Genomic DNA, 19170 nt, shown 5'->3' on the forward strand with positions numbered 1-19170 from the left:
ATCAATATCGATAGAAATAAGCAAAATGTAAAAAGTATTATTAACAAATATTATGTTTCTTGTATATGTATTATAAAATTCTTAATAATATAGTATTTAATTGACATAAATATTTTTTATAAATTAACTTATTATAAAAATATTTTTTATATGTACTAATAATATTAAAAATATAGCATTAATAGTATACAAATAATAGTAGCAAGTGATCATCTTCATCATGGTTCTCACCTCACTTAGTTCTCTTGCATCATGACTGTACATTAGCTTCTTTTACAATGGCAACATGTCTTCATTTCCTTGAAGATGGTTCTTTCTACTGTTACACAGAGCATGAAATAGAAATAACTTACATGCTGCAAATTGGTTACCACCATCCAAAGCCAGCTACAAATTTATGCAACTGGTTGGCTTCTTGATGCCGAGAAGCCATAATATACAAAAATTGTCGGCCAGTGGTTTATTGGACAACAAATTCACCTCCTGTTGCTGCTAGTTTCCTTCAACCTCTTCTTCATGATCTAGTCTCTTCTTTTGTTGGTGTCTTCTTGCCTTTCTGCATTTTGCTTGCGGCAAGGTGCAATCTGGGACACAGAGGCCTTGGTGCCCTCATCGACCGGTCAAACCCTCTCACGCAGACAAATCCTGGGGACGATAAAAGAATTTCACAATTGATAAAGAATAATGTTACTGACTCATTCCACTTTTACTGAAAACAAATGACCCTTGCAAATTTGTTCTGAAAATTTGGTGATCTGATAATTCTATTTAGAGTGGTATTTTTGAAGATTTTGATCAGAAAATTGATCTTATAATCAAATATTAAATCTGATCAGATCTGAAATTTGGGCAGTTCTGAAGTATCTCATCTGGAATGAAATCCAGAATCTGATATGAAATTCAGATTTCAAACTTAATAAGTTGATCGAGGAAGAAGCAGAGGCGAACTAAAGAAAACAGAACAAGGAATAGAGGAGTTCTAACTTCTAACTTCTATACGAGGCATGGTATGAAACTGTAGGAGGAAGAATGAATCCAAACAATCTTTATCCACCCAAAAGACATCCCAGTTACAAGGCCTTAACACTATTTGTAGCAGTCCCAATAAACTCTTAAGGTTAAACAAAATAAGAGTAAGAAGAATAGGCCTGGCCCAGGATAGGAAATAGCCTAAAAATATTCTGAAAATACAAGAAAGAAGGAAAATACACAATGAAACAAACAGTAAACCTTACTAAGTCGGAAAGAGACATCAATAGCCAATCCAAAAGTGGCACTAGCCATGCGCCAAGTCTTCACCTATGCAGATAGATCTCGTCATAATTTTTAAGTTGTACTCATTAATCATTATGGGGATGTATCTCTTTGGATCAAGGCCAAACAAGCTATAGGCCTAAGAACTAAGAACCCAATGGCATCAAAAAAAAAAAAATTTTGTGATCTTTTTGCATAACTGTTCCAAGCATGAGTACATTGTTTGCCTATCAAATTGTTCTACTTCTTTACAGTTCACATTGACTATAGATTTCTAGTATATGTTGCTTCTTTTTCCAACTCACCTTTTATGTTTTCTTGTTTCTTTTTATCTTTATTCATTATGCCTAACCCATTCAACAAGGCTAATGCTCTAGTTCCTTAAAGTAGTAGATCTCTATGTATTACATGTGTTATTTTTTCAAGCTTCAATTTAAAAACATGTTAATTAATAGGCTATCATTTCTTGGAGAATCTTCATCTGAGATTGCAGCAATCTCTATCTTTTTCAATCAAGATATAGATAGATCTTTTGTTTAGATTCACAATGATAATTCTTGTGACTTTGTACAGTAAAAAGCAGTTCTTCTGAACTTTTTCATGCAATGCTGGTGTTTATGTTATCTATTTGAACTTTAAAGACGTGCTATCTAATTGCATAATGCTCAACAGAAGGGCCAGAGACTGCCGATGATGAGATGGCAAGCACAAAAAACAATGCTACCAGAGGAATTGCATAAAATGGGTAAAACCCCCCAAGTAATTATCTAGTTTGCGATACAATATTTTGATATGACATATGTAAGAGATTTACTTGATAGATGCTCTTTTTGTTAAGTTATTTATATGCAATAAGACTAACACAAAATTGTATTGTTTTATTATCTAGCTATATTATATGAGTCAATTGCAAGTCATAATCCTACTATATTGTCTTGTATGTTTTCTTTCATAGAAAAGCTTGATAGTTTGTGCTCCTATTCTAGGCGGTTGCTTGTTTTGTTTCCTGGATTTTTTTTACGAGCATCTAGAAAATTTGATTATGAGATAAGCATTATAAACAAAATAAGATATTTGTGATTTCATACCTTTCCAGAAGCAGTACTGTATGCTTTCAGTTGTTAGACCTGATCAAGTAAAATACCATAGTCAGTGTCCTCTCCATCAGTAATCTTTTATGATTCTTGAATACTTTGTGTGACAACTTACCTCTAAATATTGTTGGTATGGAGGTCCCAAAGTAAACTGTTCGCCTTTGCAAGTTCCATATCCAATTCCTAGGAACATCAATAGGGTTGTGGCTAGAATAATGATCTGCAAACACCTGCATGATACCCAAATGTGACAGACAACTAAAACTAAAGTATTGTGTACTCATCTGTTCAATTCAGTTGTCGTTGTCAATTATTTGATAAAATAAACTTTGACAGACAAAACTGAACTTACCTCATTAACTTGAAAGTAAGTGCCATTGAGTGGAAAGCTTCCCCTTGTTGCTGTTCGACATGGTATCTGCTCATATTTAGGTTTTAAGTATCAGCAAGCAGATGAATTCATCTTCTTAATTGAATCCATTTTTTAAAGAGTAGAATGAATGAGAAAGTAGTGCTGCTGGTTGAAACAAATCAACAATTAATGAAAGTAACTGCTGTCCAATTGTTTTCGGCCTGTAGGAGTGATTCTATAGACTGATTTGACTTGATTTACTCAAATTTTAGAACATCTAACCCATGAAAATAAATGATTAAAGGAGAAACATACTGTTCATGGTATTATAGTATGTACAGTAGTAGACATCAGATTGCTTGTGAGGATCTTTTTCCCTCTCCAAAGTCCAAATTTCCTAGTTGAAGTCAACTAGAAAGGGAAATAGTTGGCTGCAGGAATGTAATCTATAAATGTCAATAGCATAGTTATCAAAAGTTCAAAACTGGACGGAAATAGATGGTTGGATCAGTAAACCGATAAACCGACCATCAAGCTGGTTCAATTTTGTTATAGAACCGGAAATGTAATTGACCCGGTAAAAATCAGCCAACCTAGCGATTCAACTGGAGAATCATGCAACTTGGACGAGTTTCTACTTTCTACAAGCTGATTGGGTCTCTCATATTTTTTTTTTTAAATTATGTAGTTGTCCTTAATGTTCAATGTCTTTATAGTTTATTCTAAGGATAATTTAGTCCTAAATTTAAAGTAATCATATTTCTAGAAAAAAATTAAAATATGATTTTGTATGTCATGATTTGATATACTTAAACCTAAATATCATTAAAAAATGGATAAATAATACCTAATTTTGAAATGGCTATATAGAAGAAATACAATTGTACTGCTTTTTAGTTTTTATAGTTTTGTTTTTTAATTCTTACTAAATAAACTAGTACTGCGACTGAGTGACCCACCGATTGAACTGTCAACCCAGTAACACAACTTTTAATCGAGTCAAGGTCTAATCTGGTTTTGATAACTACAGTCAATACTTAGTAGCCCAAAGGAGGTAACTCACATTGACTCTAATGACTGACAATATAGTTTTGTTGTTCGATAATGTTTTCTTTTCCTATCTTGTCTTTTCCCATCAAACCTTATTCTCTGTTCTATCCTTTTCTTTTGCAAATCTAGATATAAATTATATAATGCTGACTTCCTCTTTTGCTATCTCTGCAACTTCACTCTAACATCTATTCTATCATTTCCTTTTGCAAATCTAGATATAAATTATATAATGATGGTTTCCTCTTTTGCCATCTCTACAAATTCACTCTACCAATATACATTCATCACTTCCATTGCTTAGTTAACAACTGAGCTTACATCAGTTCATCTAGCTTGAAGAACCTTGCTCTCTGGAGGTTGCATCAAATGGGAGACTTAGAAAGCTTTTAAGCTATTAGCATTCTTGTTACTGTACTTTGACATGCTCTAAAACACTGCCTAGTCAAATAGAATCCTGAGTCTTTACTAATGTTTCCTTTAATTGTAACTTCAAACTGCTAAGGTTTATGCGCGAAAAGAACTATTCACCGTTACTAAAAGCAATGCCTTACCAGAATTGTTCCTCTGACTTTTTGATCTTGACTTTCTCTCACAGAACAGCAAGCATAACATGTCTCATTGTCACACAATTCACCAGTGTCTTGAGAATTGCAACATGTTTCTGGTGGTTCAGTTGATTGTGCTGTTTCACCTGTGCATTTGCCAAAAGTCACATGCAATGCACACATATAACCTATTATATTGCATCACAACATTTGCTTGCCTGGCATCCATATTGTTAGGAGGTAAGGGCATGGATCATCAGGTTCTCTTTCATCCAGATCCAGCTGTAAATTATTCAGTCCATTAGGAATTAAGTTACCACATGGGTTAGAGGAAAGTTGTAGGCTAGTAAAGTAACAGCTCACCATTTTTAAGAGAAGGTGGGAATCTGGAAGCTCGTATCTGCACCAACATTAGTTAGCTTAGATTCCCATATATGGGACAGTACACAAAACCCTATAAATTTGGCAAACTTATCTAACAACAAAACTGACAATAATGTTTGCTTCCTTCTATGCTTGCGCACCCAACCCAAAAGTTAAAGATTTATATTGTGAAGAAAGTTCTATTACATACACTTGATGCTCTGTCCGAAGACGGCTGACATTCTTTAGCTTCGGCATGGGGATGGAAGCAGCTTCTGAGGTGATAACAACCAAACTCCTCACAATATCCTCAGCTTGAAGTTCTTTATTATTTTCTTTAATGCAGTTCTCTATGTTTTGTGCAAACTCTTCCAAGTTAAGCTTTATTACAGGAATTGCATCAGGATCTTCATCAAAAGTATCTTCTATCTCACTTTCTAAAGTTTCTGTACACTCAACTTCTGGGCTTCTTGGCTCTTCAATAATTGGTTCAGAATTGTTAACGTAAGCACCTGTTGGATAAATGCTCCCCTCAACTTGAGGTAGGGGCATCAGATTGAAAACAGGAACATTATAATTTTGGGAGCGAATTGGATTTCTTGAGCTCACTAAGGTTTTCTCCTCTGGTCCTGGAAGCGCAAGTCTCGCACTGCATTGAAATAGAAAGGTTAGTATCTTCTCTTCATATCACATACCAAATCCTTTCCATATTATGTTTATGTTGTTAAACGCCAACTCATTTTTAAACTTGAGATGACTTAGATATGATTAAGTAGCAGTATTATGAGAGTTGGCTATATAATTGATCCTTGCAATAGTATCCTATTAGTCAAAATAAATATTTTTATGCAGAATTTAGTTAGTTTAATTCTTTAAGTCTTCCTTTACATGACCAGCTGTATTTTTGGTCCATTATGGCAACAAAGGATTGCTTTCTCCTTAACCTCTCCAGATATGCTTTTGCATCTTAGGAATAAATCTCATATGAAACTGAAGTGTGATTTAACAGCTTTAGCCTAAGTTTAGACCTTCAACTTTATTAACATTACATTATTCCTTGAGGCATTTAATGCCATCCATTCATGCAATACCTTGCATGAGATAGTAAACATGCGTCTTAATCTCAGCTATGTTAAAACTGATGACAATCCTATCTAGAGAATATCTCTAAGAATTTTAGGAACATACCTCGCAAATGCACTTGCAAAATGCTTGCATTCGCCTCTCATTGGGCACGCATTACAATTTGGCTTACTTTTCGTACAGAATACCTGCATGATGTTTGAAAAGCTCATTTCAACTTATAATTTAAAGTTATTTATAAGTAAATATCAATAAGCTAACTGGTATACCTTTCCAAAAGTAATCATCTGATAATGTAGCTCATACCTGTGGAATTATGAATATGTTAGAGTGAGTTGTTCAATATGATGGTTATCAGCAAGAAAGGTAGTCATGATGACTTATTATCTGATCATCATCCTGACAGAGGTAGCACTATGAACATGTAAACTCTGGAAAAGTTTTCTAGAACTTACAATGTCTGTTGATCAAGTTTACACAGTCGAGGCCAAAGGTACTTTTGGATTTTCTCCAACATAGGATATCTTTGAAGAGGAAAAAATGAATTAGAATGATCTGTTGTGGACAGGCATATCTATCACATTGATATAGTTCATAGAAAATGGAATCATACTTACAGCTCTAGAAGATGCAACTGAAGAGACTCAGGAAGGGGTTGAAGTGGTACCCATCCCAGCCTTACACATATGCGACCAACATTAGTGTCAACCTGACCAGAAATTTGAGTGCCATTATAAGTGGGTTTTCATATAGGTCCCTATAGAATTTTTCTTAAGCAAGTAGCTTACTGGAAATGCTAGATGGTGTAATGTCAGAAGGCGAACACACTCGACACTCTTGAGTCCCAATCCCCGTATGCTAAGTAGGTAATCCCTGAAAGTTCAATGACATACATATTTATATGTTTCTCATAATAATTCTCTGATTAACAATGAATTACTTCCTTATAGTAAATGCCCAGTCTATTGTGTCAATGATAGGAAGACAAGCCCCAGAAATACTCATAATCAGTCCACCACCTCTCTCCTTTGGGTTTGTCATCCACCAAAGACTTAAACTTACTGTTGATTAGAATTTGTTCATGCCTCCACATCTAAATTTCAACTTGATAAAATAGTTGCCAACTTGCCACACATAAACTCATAAAGAATTGTTCTATAGTCATTTTCGAGAAGTGGCACCTCTAATTTAGCCTGCATTACAGACTCTTCACTGCCATGTGTATCTAATAAGGCAAAGGTTCCTAGTCATGATAGTCCATTCGAAGACTTTCTAGAGTTGATCAGATAAATCAAGTATGCATAGGAAAAGAAGGTAATCAAGATGCCACTTTGGCTAATTCAAAAGAATAGGAAATCTTGATTTTTCAGTTTTATCAGGAAGATATACAAGAGTATCAATAAGCTTAATGTAAAAAAGTAGCAGTAATAGGTGGTCGTACTTTGCTTTGTCTGGTGGGATGTCTCGTAACCATTCAAGGTCAATGCTTCCATGATCTCTGATTAAACGATTTAGAAGATCCTGTGAGAAATTCATATCCTGTGAGCAGAAACAATACTAACAGAAAGTATCAAGAGATTCCTCCCAAGATAAGCACTTGATAAATTTAATCTAGATTACCCTGCAAAAAGGATTACAATTTTACTAAAGCGGGGAGCGTATCACTTACCTGTGCTCCTTGGAATCTCTGTGATCTTGCAGATCCAATTGTATAAGTGAAAAATTAGGCAAGCTTTTCACTAACTTCTGGTATACTTGGAACCTCTGACCTTAGAGCTTATTTATGTGCTGATATGTTGCTAATTATTTTCTTCTTATTGTAACTTACAAGGTCACCAAGTTTTAGGTGATAAGGTGAATTTGAACTCTTCTATTTGTTCCTTTTTCAGGCTGGAAAATTTCCATTATAGATAAAGTTTTTTTTTTTCAATCTCCCCATAGGTATTCAGGATGTTGTCCTTGAGAGTAAAGAAAATCTGTTTAACAAAAGCCAACAAGCCTAACAATCTTAAGACCTGCTATCTAATCTGTCATGATGCTTGTGAGCCTAATGCAGCATATTTACCAGAGTGAGATAAAAGAAAGAGGACAGCAGCTGAAAGTCATTTCAGTAACAAGAAACTGAGCACTAATATTTGTAAAACATCTAGATATATATTGACTACAATCAATAGCTATTGTTACAGTACCTTAATTCTCGCTGCCAGCACATTATTCATTCCTCGTTCTCGAATGGCTTCAGAAATTTCATGTACTTCTGCACATCTTACTGCCTCCCAGTCTAATGAGTCGTTTCTTTCAAAGCTTCTTTCTTTCTTGTAACCCTTAATACATGCCTGCCTCCTAAGGTTATCCCAGTCAAAACTCTGCATCTTTTCACTTGCAGTCTTTCCCTTTCTTACTTTTAATTTGTCTGTTGCCATTGCTATTGGACCATTCTGAGAACTGCTTCCTTCTTTTGCAAAATTAGGTTCATCTGCCTTACAATTCTTTCCCTGTCCATTATAAGAAGATTTTGAAGATGATTCATGCACCTTGAAGTCCTGGATCTTATCTGAAGCTTTAAATGCCTGTTGAACATTATTCCCATGGAAATCTGCCTTGTTTTCTTCTTGGTGAGAGTTAGCTGCATGGTTAGTCACATATGAGACAGTAAATAGTTGGAAGATTTGATTATAAGTGATGCGAGTGAATCAGCTGCAAATGACAGATAATGACTGACCTGCAGTCTTCGTTGTAAGTTCTGATGAAGATCTACAGTTGCAGTCCACAATTTTCAAGTTACTAATCTTGGTTGTACAAGAATCAGATGGTGTATCACAGGTGCTCTTTTCTCTTAATGCACTAGTATTCTCCATGCCCTCAGTTAGGGAACTGGAGGAATTATGAGAGCAAGGAGATGGAGGAAACTCTGACTCACTTATACCATGTTGTAAGTGATGAAGGTTAATGTTAGTTGCATAAATAGTTGAATGGCAAGAATCTTCAGATTGGTATAATCTGTTGTTTCCTCTTGTTTTCTCAATTGTACAATGATTTTCTGCTAATGAAATCTTACCATTGCCACTGTTGCCCAGTTCTTGCAGTGCAAAACCTTCAGAACTGCTGAAGGTAGTTCCAGGCACCAGAACAGCTCCAGAGCTTGATTCTAATCTTGACTTTAGTTGATTATTCATCTCAATCAGCCTGTCTAGAGTACTCTCTGGCGAACTTGCAGAACCTTGGGAGGAAACCACATCCTCCTGTAACTGAATGTCTTTAGATTCTATAGTTCCTATTAGTTCCATTGTGGTGTCCAGACCAAATTCTTGTGCTTGAGGACCTATATCATTCTGTTGGTGGACATCCAAACCTTTACCATCTTGTTCATCTACCTTCTGACCTGTAATGTCACTCCTGAGTGACTTATTGGGGATGGTAGTTCCCATATCCTCCCTACATTCCTCATCATGGATCATGAGAGGATCCTGGTGCTGCCCCTTTGTACCTTGCATGTTTTCTTGCCTACTGGTGTCATCAAAAGTGCTCATGTTTGCGGCATCTTGTTTGGTACTATCGGCTTTTGAACATAGAGGAAATTTTGCAGCAAGGGCCAGAAAGGCAGAACTGTGAAATGTGTCACAGAAAGTTTTGACTTGACAAACAGTGAACAAAAACTACTAAAGCTGAGAAAAGTTTATCAGCTTTCTGAAAAATGTCTTTGTAAAAGTAGTCTACTAGTTAGTATTTACCTTGAAAGATGATCGGAGACATTCTGAGTAAGAAAAACGCCTACGACAGAGTCTAGGACTGATCCTTTCCATGGTGAGAAGTGTCTATCCCCTTATACAGAAGCAATTCAAGCATATGCATTAGATTTTCTGTTTAATTCATTGGTTTTGCAGAAGTAGATATGGAAAAAACGGATAAACTTCACAAGGTTCTAGTTGTATCTCATAATATGTGCTAGGTTGATGCAAGAAGATTTCTACAATATATTATGTGTATTCCTTTTGAATGTATTACTCATTCTGTAGCTTATTTTTTATATCTTTGCATTCAATGGCAGAAGGTTTCTTACTCATAATCAACTCCATAGCTTTCCAATCATGTTTTGCCCTGTTTACATTAGGTTCCTGAAATTGCAAATTTGCTAGAGAGAATTTGAGCTAGAAAAGATGTTTTTGCTGCATTTTAGAAGAACAGCGGATAATTCATAGTGAGCTTAACTATCTAAGTAGATCAATCAAATGTCTTCTCTTGAATACAGTGGCAAAATCCATTAACCATAACAGGGATTGAAGCATTGAGAGTTCTTTGCCGGAGGAAGAACTGATATTCCAGCTTAATTTGAGTATGAAATACCTTCATCAATGTGAGGTAGTTCAGGTAAACTAAGCAGGATTAATTAGATGGTATTTTTCTCATAGCTAAGCTGTGATGGGAACAGGAATTATACCATTATCAATTGCTAAACTACGAATAACTGTAACTTGATATATGTTAAATGAGACTTCATCAATAATGAGAGAAATCCGATGCCTCCAGCTAATGCAGATCACCTTTTACTGTTGGATGTAGACATTATGAGGTTTAGATATCAATGAGTACAACAACAAAAAAAAGAATTTTGAGGGAGTGCCATCAATACCTTGAACAAGGCGCATGCGTGCAATAAATGAACTTGCACGACCATGAAAAACTTGCCTTTCTTTCTCCCACCATTTCTCCTTGTTTATATCCGAGCCCTCTGTAGGGCCACTTGCTTCCTTCCCCATCAAAAGTTTCCACACCCTATTTGTCTCATCATCCAGATTTACTTTCGCTCGAGGGCGTTGTTTCTTGACAGTGTCAAAGGGACCCTCATATGGAACCATCACACTATTACCATACGGAACAAGAGCATTTTGTGATTCAGCCGTAGCATGTACATGTTCTGGATTTACTTGAAGTTGTTTCAGCCTCCGCTCGATATCTTCTATAGGATCCACATAGGATACTATTGCTCTAGATGGTAAGTTAGCATGTGGTAGTTCCCGGCCACTGTTGCTGCTAATATCAGTGTCTTGTAAACTCTGTTCTTGAGAGTCCCCTCCAACTGCAGTCGGTCCAACAAATTTTCTGTGACTATAATTTCCAGTCAAAATTTTATTATGAAGATCATCAGTTGACAATATGGAACTGAGAGAATGGGCTTGACCCTTTCTCGTTCGCTTCTTGGTCTTTATCTTCACATATGTGGTTGCAAACAAGGCCTCCATGCAGGACTGAGGTGATGTGTGTTGTGTTGGCAAAAACAGGTTTGAGGAAAGATTAGTAGCAATCAAAGAAGACTTTCGGACTCGGAGGGACCTCTTCTTTTTTGTTCTTCCACCTTGGACAGATAACATCTGTGCAAACTCCGGACTTTCAGAAACACAATTCAAGGTTGTTTTTAGTGTTTCTTTTCTAGAATATCCAGAAGGCGAAGATGAATCTTCTGGCAAATTCATATACTCATTCAGCACTTTATTCAGTGAGCGACTGAGATCAAATGCAATTCCTGCTGGTGAATTTTCCACCTCCACTTGCAGTCCTTGCTGGAGCAGAACACTCGATGTTGTTCTGGAGCTAGGATCTTCAGTACATAACAGTCTCTCCTTAATATGAGATTCTGCATTAGTTACTGTTGATTCTGGTTGTCCATCTATTGCTTGATCCTTATATTCAAAATTTAGTTTCCTCCTTACTGATTTAGTATTGATTTCCATATGTGGATTAGCAACTTCGCCTATTCCACCTGAGCTTGAGATGAGATGGATTTCTTCGACAGTATCTGAGGGGCTATCTAAAGAGTTAAGGCTTCTCTTCTTCCGCACATAGCTCCTCTTACCTGTCTGGTTCTCAGGTTTCCTGACTGGCTTAGGTGTTGCAGGCTTTGGAGTTCTGCTCATGTTCCCTTCGAGAATGACCTTGGGCCTGTGCTTCTGCCTTCTTTTTTTCTGCCTTGGTGTGCTGCTGAAGTTTACCCCCGGGATTTCTATCTTCTCATCTTTCTCAGTTCCCAACTGCTGAGAAGAAGTAGCTGATGTTTGCTTGTGAAGCTCATCTTGTCTTGGTGCTGAAGAACCAGGTTCAGAAATCTCATTGGCCACTTTCTCGGTTTGATCGAGCAATCCACTAGTTTGCGGCATCTTTGCCTCCTCAAGGAGCCCTTTGCCAGCCAAATCAATTACCACATGAGGGAAGCAATCTTGAATTCTCTCGCACTTATCTGGAGTTATAGGAACTTCTGCCTTTGTGGAACCATGCTCCACAGTTTCCTCTGCCATGTGTTCCAGCATGATTGTATCCTGCTTGCCCCCCGCATTCCCCACTTGATGAACTAAATAACTCTGCTGGTAGTGCCCAGACTCGTGCATGTCTTTACCTGGAGTTATTGGGGCTAATGAAGGTCCTGTTTCACAAAAACTTGATGGCTGCCAAGTGGGAATTCCAACTGCAAGATGAAATAAAAGCAATAATCCAGTCAATTCAGGTGTACATCGCATAAAATGAAGTTTTGCAGTGAGATAATGGAAGAACACAGTATAAATGCTTTTCTACCATTTGTAAGCCCTGCAGGTAGCACTACTATACTCCCGGTCATGTTTCTCGCTTGAGTTGGATCATCACTTAACGGCAGGTTATCATTGAGTATCTGTGAAGTTCCTGCAGTGGTGTTCCCAAAGGGTGTGGATTGTAAGATGACATTGCTGTAGGTGTGCGTTTGGCTTGCAAAAGATGGTGTTTCCATCTCCTGGCTGCCGAGAAATTGCACACTCCCGCCGCCGCTGAGGCCATTAAGAGAAGAATTCAAGTTTCCTGAGAAAGAACCGTCTTGGGCTATCCCGCTGCTGCTAAAGCCAGCGGAGACCTGGAAGCCATGGCCAATGCCGGAGACGAGGACACTCTTCTCGTTGTTGGGCACTGCTGGTGTAACAAGAACCCGAGGTTCTTGCTCTTCCAAATCCTTGTGCTGCTGAAGCTCAACTCCCCTTCTTGTTTCCATGATTCTTTACTTCAATCTAACCTGGAAGCAAAAGATTTAGTCTTGGATTACAGCAATCTCTTCCAGTTAGAACTGCATTGTACTTATAAGACCTCAGAATGACTGCAGCATAGCAATGCAAGGATAAACAATCTCCTCAGAAGCAAAAGGCCTAAAAATTGACACTAGAAATATAAAACAACAGCCTATTTTTTCATTCCTCTTCAGAAAAAAGAAATACAAAAAAAATTGAACTTTTCGGGCAACAATAGAACCCATAAGGATCTCGTACAAGAGAGATTACTCCTGTACCTTTTATTGTTACGAAACAGAGTCAGAACAATGGCATACCTTATCGGATGGTTTTGTGAGACCCTCAATCTCTCTCTCTCTCTCTCTCTCTCTCTCTCTCTCTAAACTCTCCTCAGATGAAGAAGAATCTCAAGAGAGATGTCTATCCGAGATCAAAGCTAAGTAACCGTCAAGAAACCAAAGAAGGGAAAATCCAAGACAGAAGCCAAGCAAGTAAGTGAAGCCAGAAGGAAAGCAATGGCGGAGAAAGATGAGTGCGAGAGAGAGAGAGAGAGAGAGAGAGAGGGGAAAGGGAAGAAGAGTTCCCGGTGATACCCGGACTTTTTTCTAAAAGCCAAACGAACTTTTCGGATTTTTTTTTTTTAAAAAAAAAGATTTACTTATGAGAGACAAATAAACAGTTTAATCGTATAGATAGATAAAAGATGGATTATTTTTTTATATTTTTCTGTTGTTGGAATCGTTCACGAGTTAACGCCGTATCCGAGAAGTTGCGGGGGAGAGGGATATATATATATATATATATAGGTGTTCTGTTCTTATCGGCGGCCGATATATCGGATTGGAATAAGAATGACAACTGCCGAGCACGTGAGAGGCACGGGAGTTGGGGTTTTGGGTAGTCTTCGCCACGTGGTGGAGGAGTCCTTCCGTTCGCCGCGAGTCGAGTACGACCCTTCCCGGGGTTTAAAGCAAAGAGAGAGCACATAAAAATACCTGACACCGACTCAGGGGCTTGGAATTTTGCTGCTACACCCCCACATTTACTTTTATTTTTATATTTTTTAGTCTTTTTTAACCCTTTTCTTTCTTTTCCTTTCTCTCTACTCTAATCTTACTATTTACCCTTCTATTTGATTGTTCCACTTGTTAACGCTGTCATCTCATCTTTCGAGGAGCCTCTTCTCTGATATACTAATAAATAAAGGATCCAACCGCAAAATTCTACTTATTCTAATGCCAAATTTATGTTTATGGTTGAAAAAGAAAGACGAGAAGAAAGACGACGAGGAAGAAGGACCATCGATATGAGATAAGCTGCAATGGAGTAGGGTTTATAACATTAAGTTCTAATGCACGACGGTAATAGTAAGGAGGAAGCCGAAAACGAGATAAGAGACGAGGTGGTGGAGGAAAGGGAGGGAAAAGTATCGAGGAAAAAAATGAGAGCATTCTTTTTTTTTTAATTTTATTTGATGATAATGACGTAGGTTATAAAATAAGTCACAATGTGACAATAATGCCTCATGTACTTATAAAAGCCAATACGGAATTGTACTAATTTATCTTTTCGTCCCATCCGTATAAATTAGTTATTGCTTAAAATAGATCTATTTTTTAATTATTTATTAATAAATAATATTAATTTTAAATAACGTTAATTTTATTAGCGTTTTTATTAAAACACTTTACAAAATGCTTTGTTTTTCTTAGCTCAAAAGAGATTTTACTTATCAAAATATTTAACGGTTAAGCGTTTAGTTAGGACTATAATAAGATAGGCAACTCCTTACTCAATTAATAATAATAATTTATTATTATTTTTTGTTTATATATTAGATTATTACTCTTGTCATTTAAGACATTATACTTATTGTTAGTATCTATAACAACACTATAAAGAAACCTTTGGATTACTCTACTCATGTGATTATTAATAAAATATAGTTATAAATTTTAAGTAAACTAATTTGTCAAAATTATCTAGTTGATAAGACATGAGGCACGACAAAACTATTGTATAATTAACAAATAATATATTGACTACTTTTACTGGTATTTAGATTCGGTGTATGTGTTGCGACGTTGAACATGCACTAATATATCTAACAAACCTAATCGCCCTTCTGATTTCTTTACACTCAATTTCGAGCATTATTAAGATTGTTATAATATACAAGTGCTCATCTAACATATTGATCTAAATGACGTAAACAAGTAGGGCAACATTAGATCACTATCCCCTTCAAGCCAAGTGGATAAGCTTAATTTATAATGAATCATTTGATTTTATGTGTTTCAAAATATAATATTTATAGTGCTAAATGAGAAGCCAAGGTAAGCAAAGGTTTTATATCTTCCTCTTTTCTTCATATTAAAGATTGAGTTAATGTATTTTGACATCCACTTAATTAAAATAAATATCAATATGCATTATATGATTCTAACTTATAGCTCTTGAAAAGAATATCACATGGAATTTATAAACTCCAAACTAATTTTATATTATACTGTGTAGATGCAGTTCTAATAAATATGTAAAACCAAACGGCTAGCTTTTGACCAAATAAACTTTCATTATAAATTTATTTATCCAATACAATTATAAAATTACCCTCCAAATATTACTACATTAAATCATTTGTCACACCAACCCTAAGTGACAAGTACCAACTTATGGTGCCATTTGGGAGCCCCTCCATTTGACACACTTATGATATATATATATATATATATATATATATATATATATATATATATATATAGAGTTTGGGGAAAAGATCTAGATTTGGTTTCATCTATTAAATATTTGTCACCTAACCGTTAACAAATTATTGCCAGTATTTATATATTTCGTAGCGTAACGATCTACAGGAAATCCCGTAATGCTCTCAGGTGCTTCGGAATTTGTGCATCTATTTATTTGTTCTTAAATTTTAGGTATTTTTAAATGAAATATGGTTATGATATTAAATTTAGGAAGCTAGAGAATATATTTTATAAGGTGATCATAAACTAATTTTGAAGTAAAAGTGCAAATATACTCATGGCTCTCACTAATTATAATGACGCATAGGTTACGTCCTGGATTATGGCAGCTTGTCAGGAGAGAATTCTTGTCCTCTACTATCATTATTATAACTATCTTCTAGGGTTGTACTCGCCCGGAGCTCTGATTAGATATGAATTAAAATTAATTTTAAGCTTTATTATAGAATCAAATTTGAATTTAATTAATTTCGATCTCGAGCAGTATAAAGGAATTGATCGATAATAAATTAATCAATTCAAGCTTAAGTGGAATCTTATCAAACTTAAAATAAGACGTGATTTAATAGTGAATCTAAAAGTTCGTATTAGTTGCATGTAATATATATTATATTATTCATTTTGTGCTTTATTGAGTAGAGCTTGTTCGTGCCGGCTCATGATTAAGCTCGGTCAGAAAATAATTTTGAGCCTACTTTATAGATTATGTTTGAATCTGTTCATTTTCAAGATAAAGGAAGAAAAAGGAGAGAAAATAGCGGTTATTAAATTGCTCAACCCGTCCAGGTCAAATTCGAGCCTAACTTAGATTCGGGTCAAACCTAGCCTGATATAGTAATAGGCAATATGAGCTAAGCTAGGCTTTTGCCGCTCCGGCCCGTGTAGCCCAGCCATACAATGTAAATATAGCAACTTTAGAGGGTCTATTTGCAATTTTGCAAATAATCTCCCAAGACCATAATATGGATTAGTGATACTTGCTCAGATGTAATTACTTTCCATTTACTAGCTTCCATCTAGAGATATAGATCACCTAAAAAAATATCCTGATTTCATCTTATTTTCTTTCTTCTCTGACAATATCCATTGCTGCCGTCACCGTCACCCAAGCGAAGAGTGTTTGCCGGCAAGATCCGGCGAAGAGCAGCGATATTAATGGAGATCATTATCATGGCCATTCTAAGGATGTTCGTGATCATACCTGGGCCTTCTCTTTAGCCCAAAGGCCTGCAAGCACATTCAACTAAGCTAAGCCAGGTACATGTTATCAATATGCAAATTAACAAAAAAAATTAGTTTTAATACTATGTTATATAATCAATTAAGTATATTAATAATATTATTATATTTATTAAAGTCAATATATATATTATTCATTTGTTATTTAAATTAAGCTTTTAGATCAATCTAATAATTTTTTCAAGAAAATAGTTATTTAATATCATCCGAGGGATACTTTTTTCGGAGGTCATGGATTCAAACTCACTATCATTAAGAGCCACACACTAGGGAGCTTATTAAAGTCATGATATATATCATTGGCTCAGCATCTAATAGTTTGAACTTTTAGGCCAACTAATTAGGTTTATGCTAAGAAAAGAATTGGATGGGGCTAAGATTCTTAATTGCAAGGTCATAGATGGATAGGGTAAAGTAGAAGATACATTAATGATAACTTGGCTTACATGGATGAGACAAAGGAGAGGGAGGTCTGGTTTTCCTGTTTAGAACTTGCGAAGCCCTACCCAAATAAGTGGAGACTTAGTTTCCAAAATCAAGCCTGTGGAACTTCTTAAAGTCCCCTAGAGCTTAATTTTCAAAATCGATTGATGTGGTTTAATTTTCTCTAGTTCTTCTAAGCTGGAATTCTTACTCTCCCCTCTGGCTTTAACCTATGATCATGCGATTGGGTCGAACTTTTTCGAGCTTGAGACAACCTAGCAGAGCCAATCTGGTTTAGCTCGTCTTGAACTCTAGCCGAGCTCAAAGCTAAGAAAAATATTATGTTGAGTTTATCTGAGCTAGGTCCATCTCAGCTCTTAGCTCTTAGCTCTTAAGCTTTGCTCATTTATACCAATAGCAATAAATCCGTATATAGTAATAAAATAAAAAATAAAAACAAAACAACAACAATAAAAAGAAAGAAAAAAGGATGACATTTTGCTAGATCCAACAAATCTAGACTTTTGTCAATCCGGCGAAACACTTAGTTCATGGTGGCGAGAAAAATAAGAGTGGGCGAACCTCGACCTATATAATATATTTTATTAATATTTTAAATTAAATTTTTAATTATATATAATACTGACATCTGATACGACAGATAGATAGAGCATACCGACCGAGAGTCCCCTCTCCTCGTTTCACATGCGATAAAAAGGGATAGAAGTAATAAAACGGCGCCACGCGTTCACCGTATCGGAATCCACAGTATGAGGGAACACTTGGCTTATTTTGGACGTACCTAAATGCATGCGGAGAACTAAATTAATTGCACGGAGCGACCGTCAAAAACAATTATCGCCACACGCGAGAGGAGATAAGAGCGCGCGAGAGGAAGAATAAGATCTCGGATAGCCGAACCCCAGTAATTTATCTACGTATTATCTATGCAACCGTATAAAATCTATTAATTTATACGATGACTCGAGCTACTTGTAGCAGCATCACGAGGAGGACTTCTTCTTTTCTTTTCTTTTCTCTCTCTCTCTCTCTCTCTCTCTCTCTCTCTCTTTGGCAGTAGACTGTACCCTTGGCCTTGGGAGCTGGGCAAATGGGATTAATAATCTATTCATAGTTTAATGGATTCAGGCCACTTGGCTTTGTTGTCATGCAACGGATGACTACGGAGACTTGGAACTCACAAAGATCGATCCCACTTAATGTGTGCTTAATAATAAACTAATAGTATTATATGGTTATATATATTGAGCGCCATATATATATAGAATAATTTTGGCGTCCATGAGAAATTCTCGTGGAAGAAAGAGCCTAATGAAGTCCCACATTATTTGGATATATAGAGAGGCTGTTTGGTCTGAGATTTTTATAAATACTGTATTATTATTTAATTTGACTCATCTCTCTTCTCTTATTTTAACTAAAATTTTAATTTTTTTTAGTTAAAAATATAGATGTAGTCTTTTTGTTCTAAGAAACCAAGAAAGCTCGGTAATGTTTCTCTTGTGTTCTTTATAGCATTGTGAATAAGTGAAGGCCCAGGAGGAGGTCAAAGAGAGGGGCCCAAATAAGTGAACATATGTAGATGTGTCATCAAAGCCACTATCTTTGCGTTGACTTGCTTTTTTCTGGGCCTTGCTGTACTCTAGATTCAATCGTGATACAAGTGGGCCAATCAGGAAACACTTTTAAATTCCAACCTAATTTTTAGCCATCAGGAATCGTTAATTTCTATCAGTACTAATAGTGGAGTGTGATAAAAAGCTTATGATACTGAGGAATCCACAACCTAAGTTCTAACTTATATATAAACTATATAAACAATTTTAGAAGTCAGAGAGAGTTGGGTATAAGTTTATTACCTCATGTAACACATACCATTTATTAATTTTCCCATTTGAATGTGTTTAGGAAACGAGACGAGATACACGGGGCTTCTAATTTGCATGAATTAGG

General features: G+C 36.0%; 1 protein-coding gene across 3 annotated transcripts; it reads right to left on the reverse strand.

Moving 5' to 3' along the window:
• Nucleotides 1-220: 220 nt before the first annotated feature.
• Nucleotides 221-13335, reverse strand: LOC140768636 (protein ROS1C). Of its 3 annotated transcripts, XM_073108988.1 has the most exons (20): nt 13084-13333; nt 12309-12774; nt 10375-12201; nt 9476-9566; nt 8467-9350; nt 7934-8370; nt 7186-7265; nt 6533-6617; nt 6362-6453; nt 6200-6268; nt 6014-6050; nt 5850-5932; nt 4873-5310; nt 4662-4698; nt 4517-4580; nt 4305-4444; nt 2701-2766; nt 2464-2578; nt 2343-2381; nt 221-645 (listed from the first exon to the last, which is right to left on the reverse strand). In XM_073108988.1, exons 2-20 carry the CDS (start codon nt 12751-12753, stop codon nt 515-517), a joined length of 5160 nt encoding a protein of 1719 aa, XP_072965089.1. In that variant the 5' UTR covers nt 12754-12774; nt 13084-13333; the 3' UTR covers nt 221-514. The 3 variants fall into 3 exon arrangements, with proteins under 3 accessions (XP_072965089.1, XP_072965087.1, XP_072965088.1); XM_073108986.1 differs by having other exon boundaries at nt 4517-4698; nt 13084-13335; XM_073108987.1 differs by lacking the exon at nt 13084-13333 and having other exon boundaries at nt 4517-4698; nt 12309-12887.
• Between the last annotated feature and the right edge of the window lie 5835 nt (nt 13336-19170).

This window comes from Typha angustifolia, chromosome 10 (assembly GCF_048772165.1).
Source record: "Typha angustifolia cultivar Huaian chromosome 10, ASM4877216v1, whole genome shotgun sequence".
NCBI classification, from domain to species: domain Eukaryota; kingdom Viridiplantae; phylum Streptophyta; class Magnoliopsida; order Poales; family Typhaceae; genus Typha; species Typha angustifolia.